The 19,080-nt window shown below is 43.8% G+C and overlaps 1 protein-coding gene across 2 annotated transcripts; it reads left to right on the top strand.

Moving 5' to 3' along the window:
- The first annotated feature begins 54 nt into the window (after nt 1-54).
- On the top strand, nt 55-17,942 carry LAYN (layilin). Of its 2 annotated transcripts, XM_083481137.1 has the most exons (9): nt 108-297; nt 4,542-4,565; nt 6,184-6,478; nt 9,147-9,304; nt 12,587-12,628; nt 13,060-13,146; nt 13,567-13,669; nt 14,516-15,908; nt 17,144-17,942. In XM_083481137.1, exons 1-8 carry the CDS (start codon nt 180-182, stop codon nt 14,874-14,876), a joined length of 1,188 nt encoding a protein of 395 aa, XP_083337263.1. In that variant the 5' UTR covers nt 108-179; the 3' UTR covers nt 14,877-15,908; nt 17,144-17,942. The 2 variants fall into 2 exon arrangements, with proteins under 2 accessions (XP_083337264.1, XP_083337263.1); XM_083481138.1 differs by lacking the exon at nt 4,542-4,565 and having other exon boundaries at nt 55-297.
- Nucleotides 17,943-19,080: the final 1,138 nt, after the last annotated feature.

Below are 19,080 nucleotides of genomic sequence, written 5' to 3'. Positions count from 1 at the left end.
CACCCCACCCGCCGGGCTCTCCAGCGTCCCTCCCCTCGGCTGGCCCCTGGCCCGGAGGCGGAGCCGGCTCTGCTGCCGCCGCCACTGCCGCCGCCTTGGCTGCTGCCAGAAGCTCGCCCGGAGCTCGCGCTGCTGCCCTTGCGCTGCTGCTGCCGCTGCTGCCAGTGCAGCCGCGCGACATGCGGCTCCGGGGACGCAGCGGAGGAGCCGCTGCGGGGAGCAACTTGCTGCTGCTGCTGCTACTACTGGCTGCCTTCTGCGGGGCGGCGGGCGGGCAGGGGACGCGGCTGCTCAGCGGTGAGTGCCTCCCGGGCTGGGCTGGGCAAGCGGATGCATCAGTCCCGGTCCCGAGCTGGCTGGGGACAGAGGCAGGCGCTGCAGGCGCGGGGGTCTCGGGCTGGTCCCCTCCTGTTTTGCAGCGGGTGGGGGGAAGCACTCACACCCGAGAACTGAACGCAAATGCAAAAGTTAAGGGGGGGACGATCTGGAGCTGCGTCTCCGCTTTCTGGAATGGGGAGCGCTTTGGGCATGGGGTTGGGTACTTATCCCTGGATTGGGGAGGGGGGTATTAAATCATTGGAATGAGCCCCGGCTGAGAAACCTGCCTATGGATGAGGAAAGTGATGCAAACTGGGGTGGGTAGGGACAAGATTCTGTGTTGGAGAGAGAACAGTGGGTGAAAGAGCAGCTTCAGCGGTGCCCAAGGTGGGGGCTAACCCCCCCCCCATGGCACTTCTATTAATGCGCACACAAAAATGCTACTGCTGCTGCCACGAGAAGCAGGCCGGTTGTGAAGGTGCAGAGCTTTCCCCTCCCAGAAATGGAGGGTGGTGGGGGGGTCCTTCTGCATGAGAAAAGCGGGACCAACGGCCGGCCAGTTTTAGTATCTGTTTCTAGAGGCAGGGAGGCAACCAAAGTATGCAGTCCTGGCTGTGTGGTTTGGCAGTCTCCATCCCATCGAAAGCCAGGGGCTATGCGCTGCCAAAGTTGTGTGCAGGACTGCGCCCAGGAAAATGTTGATGGCACCCCAGAGACGACCCAGCTGATATGGGTGGCCTCGTCTTCAGCCTACTGCTTACTCTACAGATACACAAAGTGGATTGTGGGTGGACTAAATGAGACAGGGAAACCCCTTCTTTCGCGGAAGGAGGGGGGTGGGCGATGGTAGAGCTTTCTGCAAAAAGTTGTGTGCGTTTCAACACCCAAGTGGAGCGGAGACCCTGACAGTGGCGTAGCGTGGGTTGTCAGCACCCGGGGCAAGGCAAGTAATTTGCGCCCCCTAACCCGTGGATTTGCGCCCCCTAACCCTAACCCCCAGATGTTGCGCCTGGTGCGGCCGGCCCCCCCTGCACCCCCCACGCTACGCCACTGGACCCTGTGTATCTCTGCAGCGGAGAACCTGGAATCCCTTCCAGGCTCTGCTCTGGGCTGCTAAAGCTCCGGACACAGCAGAATTAGGGGTGCAGAATGGGGCTGCCCCAACAGGGAAGGCACTATGGCAGATGCTTTGCTGCCTTGGCATGGTGGGAGGGGGGAAGTGATGGGCTGCCTGTTTCACATTCTGCAGATCTCTCTCAACCGGGCACCCTTAAATCTTAGGGAGACTTAACATGAGTCAGATACCCAGGACCCTGGTTTCAGTGCTGGGAAGAAATGATATGAAGCTGCTTTCACTGTATCAAGCTGGGTAGCTCAGTTGGCTATACTACGATGGTGATAATGCCAAGGTTGCAGGTTCGATCCCCGTACGGGACAGCTGCATATTCCTGCATTGCAGAGGGTTGAACTACAATGATCCTCAGGGTCCTTTTCAACTCTGCAATTCTATGAAATAAGCTGGCCCCGTGGTGTCTATTTTAGCTGGTGGTCTGCTCCTGAGAATCTCTGTGAGCTGCAGGGGCTGGTGTTGTACGCTCTTCTTCTTCTGAGCTCCCGTCCAAAAGCAGTGGTTAAGTTCAGTCATTTTAAACTCTGGGCAGAATAGACTTATGGGGCACCTCTCTTTAGATGGCATTACTTGGCTTACTTCAAAAGGTGGTTAGCCAGTCTGGCTTCAGCTGGGGCATTTCCTGATCATTCTGCTGATCTGCCCCAGTGTCCTGCCCTGATGGTGCCATTGTGCAAAATGGATATTGTTTATATGATGCTGTCTTCTAGTGAGTCAGGCTATCGGTCCATCTAGCCTATATTGTTTGCTCCGACTCATAGCAGATTTCCACAGTTGCAGGAAGGTGTCCTTATTTAAAACTGGCCCTGTGGACTGGAGATGCTGGTGACTGAACCTGCAAACCAGGCAGTGTACCACTGAGCTCCAGCTGTTCCCATCAAGGAGAATTGCTTCTGAGCTCGCTTAGAATGCTTATCTATCACTACTGAGTCACTATAGCTCCCCCCCCCCAAAAAAAACCCTTACTACTAAAGCTGGCATAGGAAGTTGCCCTATACTGAATCTGACCATCCAGTTCAGTAATTTCTATACAGTGACTGGCAGTGGCTCTCTGGGGTTTCAGACATAGGGCTCTCTAAGCCCCACTGGGTGGTGCCAGGGCTTGAACCAGGGACCTGCATGCAGAGCAAATGAGCTATCGCTAAGCTACAGCCTATACTGGGCTTTAAGCTGGAGGTTTAAGAGCTCCAGTGCCATTCAGAAATCAGGACATCTTTTGGCAACAACCATAGCGGTTCCACAGGCAAGGCCGGCTAGAAATATTGTGGAGTGGGCTGCCCACTTCACATCACAACAGTATTTTAAGAGAGAGATATATATATACACACACACATATATATGTACATAGATATGTACATATATATATATATATATATATATATATATATATATATATATATATAATATTCTAAGCATCCTATCTATCTATCTATTCTAAGAGGATGCTTAAAATACTGTTGTGATGTGAAGTGGGCAGCTCACTGCACAATATTTCTAGCTGGCCTATAAATATATAACTACACAACTCACACATATTGTGTGTGTGTGTGTGTGTGTGTGTGTGTGTTTCTCCCCCTCCCCCTTCTTAAGATCCTTTGAATAAACTCTTTCCCTACTCTAAGTGTGGAGACTGTCTGAAAATAAGTACTGCCAAAGAATTTCCATTTGTTCTGTACTAGTCAGGCCTGCTTTGTCTGGATTTGCTTGTTCCTTCACCCCCACAGCTATAAGTGCTCCTATCTGTTCTAGGCTGCTGCAGAATCATGTAAGCAATGTAAAACAAAAACAAAATACACATCTCAGTCGTACAATAAAGCATAATAAAATTACTCAATCACCTGAACAAGTATTTGTATTTTAAAAGGTACCTGTTTTTCTTTTCCTTTTATTAATGCTGCAGGCATTTCCAACCATTCTTTTCTTTTGCATTAATGAGGGCCAGATACATAGCCAGTTCATATTACCATTGGGGACACACTTTATGGTTTTGGCCTGTAGAATCAGTCCCGCACGAGCTCCAATTTAATGTGTCTTGGGAAACTCATAAAGCAACTTCTGCTAGGGTGTTGTGTGTGTAATTGAAGGTGTGCAACTTTGTGCATGGCATGCTATTGTCCCCCACCCCAATTGCCATGTTATGATTTCATTGTGAAACTAATACGTTAATATACTGCCACGTGATTGATGGTTACCACGTTTGCTATTCTAGCACTAATTACTTTTCACATGCAAAACCATTTGCAGGCCTTAGTTATCCTCATCAAAAACGTAGATGATACAACATTATTGTTCCCATTTTACAGAAGATATGGGGGGGAGAGGGAGCTATGCAAGGCCTTGGTTACAATGGGATTCGAACTCAGGCCTCCCATCACTATATTAAGCTATGCTGCTGTTTTGCAGAACTATTTCATATTATTTGTCTGAGTCATTAATAAGGTGTTTGCTAGTGTGTTTTGCAGCAGATATGAAACACCTGACCGACAGACATGCTTTCCTAAACGTTCAGGGACTTGCTCAAAGAGCTATGATCAGCCATAGATCTCTGGTGCATAGCCACTACTTGTTTTGGAGCACCCATCTGCCCTCCACATTTGCAGTTTGTGTTGCACTGAACACCAGTGTGATCTAGCCGCTGTGCAAGACGTGAAGCATCTCTAAGGAGGAATTTGAACTTGGACCTCTGCATCTACCTCTTTGCACTAAAAATGCCTAACATATTGATGCAGCAGAGAAACTGGTTAGAATTTTAGCTATATTTATTAAGGGCTAATCAGACTGAAATCAACACCTTACGTAATAACTAAGCACCTTTAGTTTCATGGACTCATCTCTAGTATGCAGGAGAGTGAGATCACTGGTTGGACAAGTTGACTTGTAGCAGTGCCCGGCCTGCAATCAACTGCATTGCATTCCTGCCTTGGCTAAAAATAACTTCAAATTTTGCTGATAAAATGCAGACAATTGCCAGGTTGTTGCAAAAACTTTAGCCACCTCAAAGCAGCCCACTCTTAAGGGCTAGATATTCTGCAGTCCTGGTCATTGCCAATTCTATAAGTGATGTGCTTTTTCTCTTCTTCCCATTGGCTCACAGCTGCGGATCTGATTCTTCAGAGAGGTAACGTATTTTGTGTTTCATCGGAGATGCATGTTGGTCAGATTATCGATGGTGACTAGACTGTTTTTGCTGTGCTCAGCATTTTAACTTGTATGCCATCTGCAGTCAAGACATTGGAATCCCACGCAGTCGAATTACTCTGCTGTATTAAGATCCTTGGAATGGAGTACTGTAGACTTTTGTTTTGTACATTTAAGGATGAATAGAAACACAAGGATCTCTCTCAAAATGAAACACCACTTTGCATCGTAGGGGTTTATAACATCCTGTCCTGAAATACATGTTCCATGGTTGGCTTCGTAAAACAGAACACTTGACTCTGCACTGGATAAATGTGGACATAAAAATACTAATTAAAATGATTTACTTGGATGTGGTCATTGTGTTCCCTATCTTTTTATATAAAAGTCACATTGTGAAATTCAAGAGGCAGAGATTGGCTGATGATATAGGTTTATAGGAAGCAGCTTTATAAAGAGTGAGACCATTTGTTCGCCTTGCTCAGTATTGTCCACATACATTGCCGATGGCACTTCAGGGTTTCAATCAAGAGTCTTTTGCAGTCCTACCTGGAGATGCTGGGGATTGAACCTTCTGCATGAATTCTTGTCAGGGCGGTTTTCAGGAGCAGGTCCGCAATAACTCACATGGTGTCAGTGAAGTCAACTCTCTTTATTCAAAGAAACAGCTCAGGAGGCCAGGCCTAGTGAGCATTGCAACTCTCCCCAGTAGATCTTGCCCAAGTAAGGCAGTTCCAAACATCTCCCTAAGTCTCCTCCTGCCCCGGGTCATCCCCCAAACGATCTGAGACTTTGATGCCTTGTGTGCATTTGCTCCTCTCACTTCATACCGCTTCTGGTTCTGGGAGACCGGGGGTGGGGGGAACTGGTCACAGGAGGAGATAGAGACCCCCTGGCTTCTTCAGCAGCCAGCTTCATCTCTGCCTCTTGGTCCCCTTCCTCTCCAGCCTCCTCTTCTGCCTCTGATTCTAGACTGCTCTCTGTCCCAGTCTCTTCCTGCTCACTAAACCCTGTTGCCCCTTCAGCTTCTGACACCTCCTCCTCCCAGTCGGCTCCCTCTTCTCCCTCTGACCACTCAGCATCGTCTCACCACCAATCCCCAGGCTCTGAGCCTTCTTCCCTTGGGGGTTCCCCAGCTGGTGCCCCCCACCACTCGGCATCCTGCCAGACCATGACAATTCTACTATTGAGCTACAGCCTGTATGAAAATTCATAACACAAATTCTGAGATTGAATGAGCCTTAATATGAACTAGTTTAGTTAATATTTTTTTGTGATAAGAAGCTTTCACCTAATACAAAATTTGGGTTCTTTCTGAGCACACATACCAACAGAATTATGGCTGGCACTCATTTTTGTATCTGGCCAAAATAAGACAGCAGTGTGTTCCTCAACTTCAGTCAAAGGAAATGTGGCTAGACTGGCCATAATATGCAGGTAGGTGTTCTTAATTCCAGTTCATGTTAGTTTTATGAGCGCTAATGTGAGTTAATGGAGAGAAATTTCATTCAGCACAAAACTCATCGTGGGAGAAGTATTGGCTGCCTTTTCCTGCTGGTTTGCTAATGGGTTTTCTTTTTCTTTTTGGTCTTCCTCAGGACATGCCATTTGCCGTGGAGGAACCCAACGCCCGTGCTACAAGATCGTTTACTTGCATAATGTTGTACGCAGGGTTGGCTTTAAAGAAGCTCTTCAGGCCTGTAGGAGAGATGGAGGAGACCTAGTCAGTATAGAAACACAGTCAGAACAGAAACTGATTGAGAAGATGATTGGGAGCTTTTCAGCGTCAGATGGCGACTTCTGGATAGGGCTTAGGAGAGAATCAGATCCTGACAACAGCACTGAATGCCCAAACTTGTACTCTTGGTCAGATGGAAGTTTGTCCACGTTTCGGTAAGTCCACATGTTCAGAACAGAAGTATGAGTTCCTTCATGAAGTTAGCAAGTCAAACAAAATTATTAAGTGTTCTGAATAGAGATTCCTACCCATTTATATATTTTTTTCAAAAAAAATTATTGGTTTTCACAATATTATAAACAAACACATAAGACAAACAAACATAAATCATAGCCTTATTGAAAATTACACTTATTAACTTTGTTAAGTGACTTCCCCGCTTCCCCTTAGTTGAATTTCATTGCATATCCTTTTAATGGTTTCCCAAATCACAATTCTTATAAAATTTAACTTAAACATTAACATCCTTAAATCTTCACTTTATGAAATTAAACATATTAATTCATCAGATTCCTACCCATTTATAAATAAGTTCTACCTTTTGAAAAAGCATTGGCATTTCAATCCAAAGCCCCAGAGAATTTCTTTAGGCCATAATTGTGTTTTGCTTTCCTGGCTTAGGTACACCTGTGTGTCAAGGATGTCAAGAGCTCAACCTATTATTGCATAACAAGTTTCCTGGTAGGAATGGTGCTAACCTTTCCAGAGAACCTTCCCACAGCTCACAGTACCAAACTGGGACTTCAGGCCCATGCTAGGAGTGCAAGCAGCTGCCACACCCTTTACTTTCTGGCATAGTTGTGGGTTTATCCTATGTGACCAACATCAACCAATAAAATTTGTGTACCAGAACATCAGTGATCAAACAGGGCCCCATCCCGCTTTGTATCCTGCTAATATAACCAATAACAAGAATTATGGCAAGGGAAAAATTGCACAAGTATTCTTTCTTTGGACTGTGAAAGGGACTAAATATCACATTTGCGTATCCTCTGTTAGCACCATGCAGTATCTGGGTTCAACCAGGGAAGGCTTATGGCCAAGACAGATCCCATGGGCTGTAATTCAGGGGTATTATTTATGTATTGCTTCATAAAATGTATATACCATTTGATAATAAAAGACCTCAAAGTGGCTTACGAAAAGAATAAAATAATATCACTGTCAGTGAAAAAACAGTTATTTAAGACATACAAATAATAATTAACATCAATGGTAAGCTTAAAACCTTGCAAACATTCTACATAACCAGATAGGTTTGTCTAAACAAAAATGTTTTTAACGGATGCCAAAAAATAATACAGCAAGGCTGCCTGCCTGAATGACAATCAGGTGGAGGGATAGAGGATTTGGTTTGCATGAAGAAGGTTCCTGATTTTATCCCTAGCATCTCCAGGTAGGACTCGGAACACCCCATTTTAAAAATCCTTGGAGAGCCACTTCGAATCACTGTGTAGACAACATAGAGCTAGATGAACCATTGGTCTGGGGAAGGGCATAGCCCACTGGTAGAGCATCTGCTTTGCTTGCAGAAGGTCCCAGATTCAATTCCTGGCATTTCCAGCTCAGAGCACCCCCTGCCTGCAAACTTGAGAAGCAGCTGCCAGTCAGTGTAGACAATACTGAGCAAGATAGACTAAAAGTCTGACCAAAAGTCAGCTTCCTATGTTGCCAGCCTAAACAGGAAGCCGCCATAGCACTTCCTACTGAGGACAGCCAATGGCTTGCCTGGGTCAGTGGAATTCCTCCAGCACCTAGGATCCTTTTTCTGTTTAGGGAGATCCTCCAACGTGTAAACGGCCTCCTTCAGTATACCTGAAGGAGCGTCTCCACCCCCATCGTTCTGCCCGGACGCTGAGGTCCAGCACCGAGGGCCTTCTGGCGGTTCCCTCATTGCGAGAAGCAAAGCTACAGGGAACCAGGCAGAGGGCCTTTTCGGTAGTGGCACCCACCCTGTGAAACGCCCTCCCATCAGACGTCAAAGAGATAAACAACTGCCTGACATTTAGAAGACATCTGAAGGCAGCCCTGTTCAGGGAAGTTTTTAATATGTGACATTTTAATGTACTTGTAATCTTTGTTGAAAGCCGCCCAGAGTGGCTGGGGAAACCCAGCCAGATGGGCAGGGTAAAGGTAAAGGGACCCCTGACCATTAGGTCCAGTTGTGACCGACTCTGGGGTTGCAGCGCTCATCTCGCTTTATTGGCTGAGGGAGCCGGCGTACAGCTTCCAGGTCATGTGGCCAGCATGACTAAGCCACTTCTGGAGAACCGGAGCAGCACACGGAAACACCGTTTACCTTCCTGCCAGAGCGGTACCTATTGACCTACTTGCACTTTGACGTGCTTTTGAACTGCTAGGTTGGCAGGAGCAGGGACTGAGCAATGGGAGCTCACCCCATTGCGGGGATTTGAACCGCCGACCTTCTGATCTGCAAGTCCCAGGCTCTGTGGTTTAACCCACAGCACCACCCGTGTCCCAATGGGTGGAGTACAAATAATAAATAAATAAACAAATAAATTATTATTATTATTATTATTATTATTATTATTATTATTATTATTATTTAGCTCCCCTGGCTAATCATTGGGGGGGGGGCAGCTGTGCACAGAGCTATGGATTCTTGCTTCTAGCCTTGCTGTCCCTGACATCTGCCCCCTCCACATTCACGTGAATAGCTAGAGCGGCAGGTACAAAGTTTAAAGGTGCTGTGAGTGAATTTGTTTCCTTCCATGTATTTCTCTGCTCTGCGAAATGCCCTTCATGGGGAGAACTCCTGGCAAGGAGAAACAATTCACCTGATGTTTTGCTTTGATTCCACAGAAACTGGTACGCAGACGAGCCCTCCTGTGGAAGTGAAGTCTGTGTTGTGATGTACCACCAGCCCTCAGCACCGGCAGGTGATGGGGGACCATATATGTTTCAATGGAATGATGACAGCTGCAGCATGAAAAACAACTTCATCTGCAAATATCCCCAGGGTAACGGAGTCCATATCCTGTGATGTGCAATTCGGCTCAGGGGCTGGCCATTTGTGGTGTGGGAGACTTATAGTAATGAAGGGTGTGGTGATCACACAGGGTCCCCGGACATTTAAAGGTCTATGATCCCTGTGCCACCACTGTGATTGCTTCCCCGCTGCCACCAACCAGTTACTCTCTGGTAAAACACCGAGTCCAGTCAGTTGTTAAAAGTGAATCAAAAGAAAAAGTTTATTTTACAAACATTAACGAGTTTATGGTTTCTCAGATAATATTCATATCAGCATCTTAACTTTAGTTTCTTTACCGGCCTATACCTTCCTAATACCTTCTGACTGATTATCTCAACTGTTTGATTGACTCAGCGGCGTAGCGTGGGTTGTCAGCACCCAGGGCAAGGCAAGTAATTTGCGCCCCCTAACCCGTGGATTTTAGCAGGGGGCAGAGAGCTGCGAGTGCGAATGCGCCCCCCCCAGATGTTGCGCCCGGTGCGGCCGGCCCCCCCTGCACCCCCACGCTACGCCACTGCATTGACTCCTCTTAACAAATTCTCTCACTCTCTCACACCAGACTAGCCCAACCCACAGACTTATCTTCCCTCTTTCGTCTAACTCCAGACTGTCTTCTCAACCACTCTAACTCCTCTTAACAAATTCTCTCTGTGCTTAAACCTTATACAGTGGTGCCTCGCAAGACGAAATTAATTCATTCCGCGAGTTTTGTTGTCTTGCGATTTTTTTCATCTTGCGAAGCACGGTGTCAGGAAAGTTTTGGAAAAGCTTCAAAAATCACCAATCTTTAAAAACCTCAAAAAAGGCTACCAAACCGCGTTCTATGAGTTGCTCCTCGAAGTCAAGTCACAACTGTATTAATGGTGTTAAGAAAAAGGAAACAAACTTGCAAGACGTTTCCATCTTGCGAAGCAAGCCCATAGGGAAAATCGTCTTGCGAAGCAGCTCAAAAAACAAAAAACCCTTTCGTCTTGCGAGGTACCACTGTACACAGTTAACTCTGCCCCGTGGGTTCCCATTGGTTAGTCATTTTACAATTAGTTAACCCTTTCCCTATGAACCCAGTATGAAGTCACACACATGGGAGGGCAAACGCCACAAAGGGATACATGAATGCCTGGGAATGTGTCATTAAACGCAATGTCTACTTGTGTTATGGAGTCCTAAGAGTTAACTTGCTAATTATGGACTTTATCTTTTGTGGTTGTGGAATGAACATCCTATGTCCTTTGGCCTTAACTGAAAGAAATGGAACCAAGAATGATTAATAACATATATCTGTATATTGTGATGTCTCTCCAGTTTTGAAGAAACCCAGCATCTTTCCATATAGGCAGTTTTCTCAGCACTGCAATAGGCATTAAAAGGGAAATGCTACTGGGGCAGTCTCTGAACTCAGCGTATATTTGGTTATTGCTTGAATGATTATTCAATTTCTATACTGCTTAATATATTTTAAAATATCTCTAAGCAGCATACTGTACAAAAAAGAAGCAACAACAGACAACTTAAACAAAATATTACTAAAATTCAGAGTTACAGGTACAGTGGTACCTCAGGTTACAGACGCTTCAGGTTACAGATACTTCAGGTTACAGACTCCACTAACCCAGAAATAGTACCTCAGGTTAATAACTTTGCTTCAGGATGAGAACAGAAATTGCACAGTGGTGGCGCTGCGGCGACAGCGGGAGGCCCCATTAGCTAAAGTGGTGCTTCAGGTTAAGAACAGTTTCAGGTTAAGAACGGACCTACAGAACAAATTAAGTTCTTAACCAGAGGTACCACTGTACATACAAAAATGTTACATTAATACAGAGTTACTAATATATATAAATCAATATCAGGTTTTTCTCCCTTCTGGCACACCCTCCCTCTCAGCCTCGGGGTTCTCACCCAAACAAACTCTCAGCTCCCCACAAAAGTCTCACAAGAAGACGAGTTCCTGGAAACAGAGGACATCACCCTAGGCTCTCATTCTAGACTTGTTTTTTATGGGCAGGCCCAAAGTGGATGGCACTTCCTCAGGCTGCCCACCTGTGTGTCATTCAGCTGTACTCTCCACACTCAGTTCCAGGTACAGCAGGTTTGATGCATTTCCCAGGCGATCTAAAGGAGGGGGAAAGGCCCCTCTCCACTCACAGCTCTTTTTTCATGCTCTGTGCCCCCTTCCTCTTCCAGCTGGTTTTTTTTAACAGTTTCCAACTCAGAAGAAGATAAAGTGGTACCTCGGGTTAAGTACTTAATTCATTCCGGAGGCCCGTTCTTAACCTGAAACTGTTCTTAGCCTGAAGCACCACTTTAGCTAATGGGGCCTCCCACTGCCACCACGCCTCTGGAGCACGATTTCTGTTCTCTTTTTTTTATAATAATATTTATTAAGGTTTCACAGATAATAAAAAATTCCAACATTTAAACATAAAGAAAAAACTACAAAAATATAAAAATACAAAAAACAAAACACATAAAAATACAAAAAAGAAAGAAGGACAAAAAGAAAAACCCAAAAAGCAAAACAGGAAATAGATTAGTAATTTCAAATCTTGTACTTCCTTCACTAGTTTCTTGACCTCACACCTCTCATTTTGTATTCCAGTTCAGATATTAAATTCAGCAAATCCTTACCCTCTGGCATTTATCCTCACTCAAGATGTTAACCTATTATAAATATCAATTTTCCAATTATCAATCCCTATTTACATTTTCTTAAAAATCGTGCTGGAGCACGATTTCTGTTCTCATCCTGAAGCTAAGTTCTTAACCCGAGGTACTATTTCTGGATTAGCGGAGTCTGTAACCTGAAGCGTATGTAACCCAAGGTACCACTGTACTGTATTGCGAGGCTTAGTTCTCACAGCTTTGATGGAGTTTGCAATGTGCAGTACAATAATGGGCCTCTAGCATTCACTGGCCACATACTTGAAGATATTGCTCATAGGAACATCAAGAAACCTAGAAGGGAATTGTATGGAACCATAGCTTCTCGAGAGCCACCCTTAGAGAGGATGCAGGTTAAGACTTTTAAGTATCACCATTGGGCACCGAAAAAATCTGAAGGCGATGAAATGACAAGGGAAATGGAAAAATGGTTTCAGTGACAAGTTGCAAGCCGTTTCCAAAAATGGTCTCCTTAACTAAACTTCTGGGACACAATATCAAATGTGCCGAGAACGTCCATGGATAAGCCAAAACATTGGGGGAGTGGGATTAAGTTTCTCCTGGTGACCAAATGCAGCAGAAAATGTATGTCTGTATGTTTTTTCCCTTGCAGAAAAGCCAACAGCTGCCTCTGAAATTAATACCTCTCAAGCAGGTAAATTTCACATCAGTAAAATTTGAGTGCATGGTATAGATTCTGTTCCAAATAACAGCTACAGCTCCCAGAGTGTTCCCCAGTCAACTTTTAACAACTGTCCGCAACTCCCTTAACAAACTACAGTTCCCAGGATTCTCTGGAAAAAGCCATGACTGCTTAAAGTAGCATGATACTGTACTGCTTTAAAATGTAGAGTGCAACGAAGCCATTCTCCTGTAGAGTTGCATAGCTGTCAACCCCTTTTTTGTGGGAAATTCCCTTATTCCAGCGCTGCTTCCCGCTGCTGTCCTGGGTTGTTAGATATCCCGTAGACTGTCCCCAGGACAGGTGAAGCTGCTGATCCCTTATTTTCGTGGCTGCTGATCCCTTATTTTCAAATCTGAAAGTTGACAGCTATGAGAGTTGTAATAGCCAGATTCCTTTCCTAGGAGCTGCAACAGAGACCTTTATACCCACATCCCCAGAAGAACCCATTCCTGAAGTTGCAACCAATAAAACGTTCAAAGAAGCTAAAGGTAGGCACTGTCATTCATTACCACAGACTGTAATGCAACATTTGATTTCCTGGAGAACACCACAGCAGAGATAGTTAAAACATCCTGATACTTGTGCTAATTACTGTATTTTTTGCACCATAACACTCACTTTTTTCCTCCTAGAAAGTAAGGGGAAATGTCTGTGCGTGTTATGGAGGAAATGCCTACGGGTGGCATGCCTACGGATTTTCCTCCTCTAAAAACTATGTGCGTGTTATGGTCGGGTGCGTGTTATAGAGCGAAAAATACGGTATATCCTCTCTTCCTGCCCCCATTGCTAAAGTTAAAAGGAAAAAGGGGAAATTATGCACAGAGAACCTGGAGCGCAATAACTGCATGAAAAAGTAATGCCTGTTAATTTTTCCACTGAAAGTTAGAGTATCTTTTCCCCCTCAACAGAGCCTGTTTGGAGCCTTGCCTACTTCTTAATCCCCAGCATTCCTGTTCTGCTTCTCCTCGTGGTCATCACAGCCATTTTCAGCTTTTGGCTTTATGCAAAGAGGCAAGTCACAATATGGGGCAAAGCATGAAGCTTTATGATACGCTGTCATAGACAGCATCTGGTCAGGACCAAGGGGCAGTGTGAATGAATGTAGTACAAAACTGGGAGTAGGGTTGTAATGGAAGAGGAGGGATGTGAAATAGGCTGTAAGAAGCTCAGTGAAATTACTATTACACACATCTGGAATGAAATGTTTTTGGTGGCTTTCAAACTATTTTAAAATGCTTTAAACATGTTCATTTTTATTCTGTTTCAAATTGTATTGTTTTAACGTGTTGATGTTTGCTGCCCTGGGCTCCTCTGGGAGGAAGGGTGGGATATAGATTTAATTAATGAATAAACATTATTTTGAGAAAGGAGCATGTTAAGTTAACAAATGTGCATACACATAAACATCTGCTGCTATCACTTTTAGGTGTCCTTCCTGTTGCTAGCTTGTATGTGCTTCCAGGGTAAAATTCTACTTTTGGATAAAGGAAGTTATTTTATTGCCTGCAGTTATTATTACCTTTCTTTTTCCTGCTACTGCTAAGTTCAGATTGGATTGTGCCACTACATACTACAGTAAACAAATCTGACCATACCTGAAGTATTCTTTCCCTTTATGTGGCCATGAGACCACATAATCTAGTGGTGTTAGTGCAGAGAAAATATGTGTATACACAAACACACACACACAGACTCTGTGTGTGTGTGTGTTTGTGTGTGTGTGTGTGTGTGTGTGTGTGTGTGTGTACACACATTTTCTCTACACTAACACCACTAGATTAGTTTCTTAGTAAGTGTTTTGTGGTCCAGTGGAAGATAAAAGGAAGCTAATATCTTTTTATTTATTTCCCTTCTAAGGAGACGGGAGCAAACGGAGATGAACGCAAAGGAACAGGATACCTGGCTGTCCCCCAAGAGACAGAACAGCCCCAGTTTGGAGATATACAATGTAATCAGAAAACAGTCAGAAACAGATCTCGCTAGGACCAGACCAGACATTAAGAACTCTTCTTTCCGGGCCCGTCCTGGAGAAGATACTCCTGATGACCTCTCTGGGGACTATGACAATATGGCTGTCAACACCTCAGAGAGCGGCTTTGTGACTTTGGCCAGCACCGAAAGTGGATTTGTCACCAATGACATATACGAACTGTGCAATGACCGAGTGGGGCGAAGCAAAGAATCAGCCTGGGTAGAAAACGAGATCTATGGCTATTAATGAAGACAGTGCTTTGGCTATTGAGCTAAGTGGACACTGGAACTAGCTCTGGCACACAGGGATGCGCGCCTTGTAGGCAAAGGAATGTGATTTCTGCATTTGGCAGTGTTTGTGTTTTTATGATAAAGGTTTTCCTTTTTCTGAAAGTGGAATGTGAGGGAATTTATATATGTAGAGCTCTTACTCAGCTAAGGAAAATGGCCTTGTGCAATCTTGCTTCCATTCCTTGACAGACAGACATCATTCCCTAATAATCTACAACTTGACAGTATTTCTGTCTTGTGACAACATGCACTTAAATCAAAACTCCTGTCTTTTAAGCTAATTGCCTAAGCCCAGATGGAGCTTGTGAGTTATTCAGTGATGGTTTTTCCAGCTCCAGGCTAAAAATACTACAGGTGTCACAGGTGACCATCAGTACCTAGTTTTCACCAGCTGCCTAGTATCCATCTTTTCTCATCCTGAAAGCCATCAGTTTTCCAGCAAGGAGGGGGCTGTTCCTCTATTGTGCTTTGCTCTTATCCACCCAGCCTACTTTTGCAACAACTGATTAGCTTTCTTATACCCAAGGCCTCCCAACACAGGACATCGACATCAAATGACATCAAAAACCAACAAAGCAATATGTTTCGGATGTTGGATGTAACACGTTAAGCAAAAAGACTCATTCCAAGAACCTAAATATAAAGAACTTGCAGTATCTGTGCAGGCAATGCGTTCACCATAGGAATGGCGACAATCCCTAACCCCTCTTTTTTGGAAAGATTGCTAAAGCAAAAATTTATAGACACATCTGCATCTGTAGAGCCAAGAAGGCACTTATATGCTGCTGTACAATAGACCTCTGTGCCAGGTTTGCTCATATGCCTTGAGGGAAAGATTAAACACTGGTCACTTAATTTTGGAGGAAATAGGTGGCCAGCTACTGTTACGTTATTACCTCTTTTATGCTTTCTGCTGCCAGCAAGGGTGTTGAAGACCAGCACAGCTGCACTCCTAGAAGTCCTGATGCAGATGAGATTACTGTGCAAGGTTAGTGAATGTAATGGGGAGTAGAAAAATACCACCAGTCTGAAACACATAATAACACATTCTGTATAAATCTGTTGTGGTAGAAGCCAATGCATCAGTGCACTTTTGAGAGGCTAGTAGTGACACCTGGAGATCTGTGGTTGGATATCCTAATGGTTTTGTGTTGTTGCTTTTTTAGGAAGGGGGAGGGATTCAGATCAGGGTGGTGGCACTGGGAGATGAAGACTTAACCCTTCCCCTGCCACTATTTTCTTAATCCAAATTTGCCCACCCCAGCAGCTGCTATTTTCCTCTAAGGAGCAAACATACTTGTATCCACTTCAAACTAATATGGAATGTCCCCTCCCCAACATTAGGGTTGTTGTTGTTGTTCATGCTGCTGCAAATCTCAGGACTCCCCCAAACTTTGTGCTTGGATTATGCCATTTGGCTACATCAGTGCAGACTCTTCCGCTTGAAGACTTGAAATAGGACTTAAGGTAAAATGTGATAGTGCCTCTGAACATTAATTCCATATAGCCAACTTCAGTAATGGGCATTTTTAGACCTCTTTGATGAATTTGATTAATCCCGTTTAAAGGCCCTTTTTAAAAAAAGTCTAACTCAGTGGACATCACTAGATATTATGGCAGCAAATCTAGTGAAGTTAGCAATTATGTATTATGCAAAGCAGCACTTTCTCTTTTCAGTCCTGAACTGACAGCTAATCAGTTTAATAATTAGATGACCCTGTGTTCTAGTATAATGGAAGAGACAGAAGAACTGCTGTGCCCACTTTCTCTGCTACATGGGTGATTAATGTCATGTACGGTTTGAGCCTGATAGCATTAACTCTTATATTCTTCCCAGCCTTGTGAATGTCCACAAAAAGTACCAAAGTACACAAAAAATTGCTAGCTCACCTATCCATGAAAGCAACATGATTTGGCCAAGGCACAATTTTGAACCCATTCATATCCATGGGAGGATGCTTATCCCATTTATATACTTTTGCATAGAAATCAATAGACCGGTGTGTGGCTATTTACAAGTCTTGTTTATCTGTTACATATTTATAAATTTGTTGAATGCACAATTGCAATGTAAGCGTAACGTGAACTTGACAAGAGCTTCCAAATGCAATTTTTGTGTGTGCGGAATGTGATTTCCTGAACAGTGAAGATGGAAAGTAAGTCTCTGCATGCCTTTCGCCTCTTTTTCTTATTACTATTTCTTGTTCCTTTCGTGTTTTACAGTACAATTTTGAAAAGATTTTAAAGTCTAGCAACAGGACAAACACAAGTGATGGAAATAACTGAAAGCAAATCTTCATGAGCAACAGTCTTCTGGAAGCAGCATCTAATCCTGATTTTCTACCATCAGTCCTAAGACAGAGGGAAACAAATGAAATTCCTCCTTTGCCATCGGATATCGAATACATTATACTTTGATTTTGATTTTTTTTTTAACCATTGATCCTTAAGTGGAATTTTTAAACTTTGACCTCTAAATGAGCCAGGACTGACAAGACTTCCTCCAGTGTCAAAAAAGGGCCTGATATCTGTTTTTGGAAGCACAATACTAAATGAGGGACTGAAGAAGATGTCGGTTTCAGGAAATGTAATAAAGTTCCCTGAGATCCTTTCCTCCATGTTTCAGTGAGTTTCTGCCTCAAGTGATGAGAGACCCACACTGGAAAAAGTAACAAAGTGACTGGGGCTATGTTTGTACAGTGGTGTCAAAAGTAGTCTTATTGAATTCCATGCTGTAATTCCTGGAAATGTCCAAACCAAACAATCAATGCATTATTTGTTGACATGTTTAGTTGAGGCCTGCAGTTTTTAACCTGAATGCTACAACTCCTCCGGTTTTCTGCTCCAAGGAAGAAGCTGTGAATTGGAATAAGACCGGGGAAAAATTGTTTTGTTTTGTTTTGTTATTTGACATGTGACAGAAAAGATACTTAGTAATAGCAGCAGTCTGTTATCGTGTACTGAGTGGAACAGTGTTACCATATGAGGCCACAATTTTTTTAAATTATATTGTAAGGTGATATTTGTGGTGGTGTTGGGTTGTATGCATGTGGATGTCTGAAGCCTCTGGCTGTGGGTGGCTGAGTTGCTGTGATGTCATGGAATGTCTGTGAACATTCTAACTTGGAAGGAATGGCACTGAAGACAATAGAATCCCCACAAACAGACCAACTTTTATGGTGAAAATAAAGATCAGTTTTGATGGGACTCTTCTCTTCAAGAGGCAGAGAACACAAGGGGTGGAGGAAAGAAAGGGCAGAGAGAAGGGGCTGAAAAGCAGAGACCAACAGAGCTTTTTCTTCTTCTAATCTAGCACACAGGGATTTGGGGGGATTCCGTGGAAGGGTTAAACCTCACTTCCCACATTCATATCCAGTTGTAAGAAAAAGGGGTTTGTGCCAAGTATTTTTTTTAACCTAAAAATGATGTGGATGCTAACCACAGGGAAAAAGTAACATCAAATTTGACTCTGAGGCAAAGATTAGCCAAAAAGACATGAGGTCTTGCTTGAGTAACTAGAAAGCAGGCTAGGCCACTTGGAACCTTGTGGTCAGGGCATAAGGAAATGGGTGTTTATACTCCTTACCAGAGTGTATTACTTTGTGTGACATGCAGGGTGTTCAGAGCATATTTTTTCCTATATGTGCAATTCAGCACAAATAGCTGTAATGGAATCTGATGACAGCAATTCTCACTGCGTGATTTTCAGACACGTGAGAACTGGCAACCATGTTATGTGAATGGCTCAAACAGAGAAGTTGCTTCCTGCACTTAATGGATAGAAAAGGAGCGATTGAATACGGACAATCCGTTAACCCAGTGTTTCCCAACCTTTTTTGGGCAAAGGCACACTTGTTTCATGAAAAAAATCTTGAGGCACACCACCATTAGAAAATGTTTAAAGTATATATATATAAAGTAACTCTCTTTAATAGGAATCAAATAAACACAAAGAAAGTATTTTATAATTACTTTATTATGAAATAGTAAGTAAACAGAAATATGAAAAATTATAAAATACTTTATTCAGTGCGCAACCTGGGCCTGTTTGGCTGAACACAAAGCTGATATTCTGGCTGGAATCGAAGAAAGACACACACGTAGCTCTTCATCAACAGCTCTCAGTCTCTCTCTGTATTTAGTTTTTATAGCAAATGAAG

Source organism: Podarcis liolepis, assembly GCF_965112155.1.
Source record: "Podarcis liolepis genome assembly, chromosome: 16".
Taxonomy (NCBI): domain Eukaryota; kingdom Metazoa; phylum Chordata; class Lepidosauria; order Squamata; family Lacertidae; genus Podarcis; species Podarcis liolepis.
This window is presented reverse-complemented; position numbering and strand designations above follow the sequence as displayed.

What these genes read in the sequence shown, in the direction of transcription:
- LAYN (XM_083481137.1), top strand. Translation starts at nt 180, where the DNA reads ATGCGGCTCCGGGGACGCAGCGGAGGAGCCGCTGCGGGGAGCAACTTG. An exon ending in GGATCTGATTCTTCAGAGAG is followed by an intron (nt 4,566 to 6,183) that starts GTAACGTATTTT and finishes GGTCTTCCTCAG; the next exon opens with GACATGCCATTTGCCGTGGA. An exon ending in TTTTGGCTTTATGCAAAGAG is followed by an intron (nt 13,670 to 14,515) that starts GCAAGTCACAAT and finishes TTCCCTTCTAAG; the next exon opens with GAGACGGGAGCAAACGGAGA.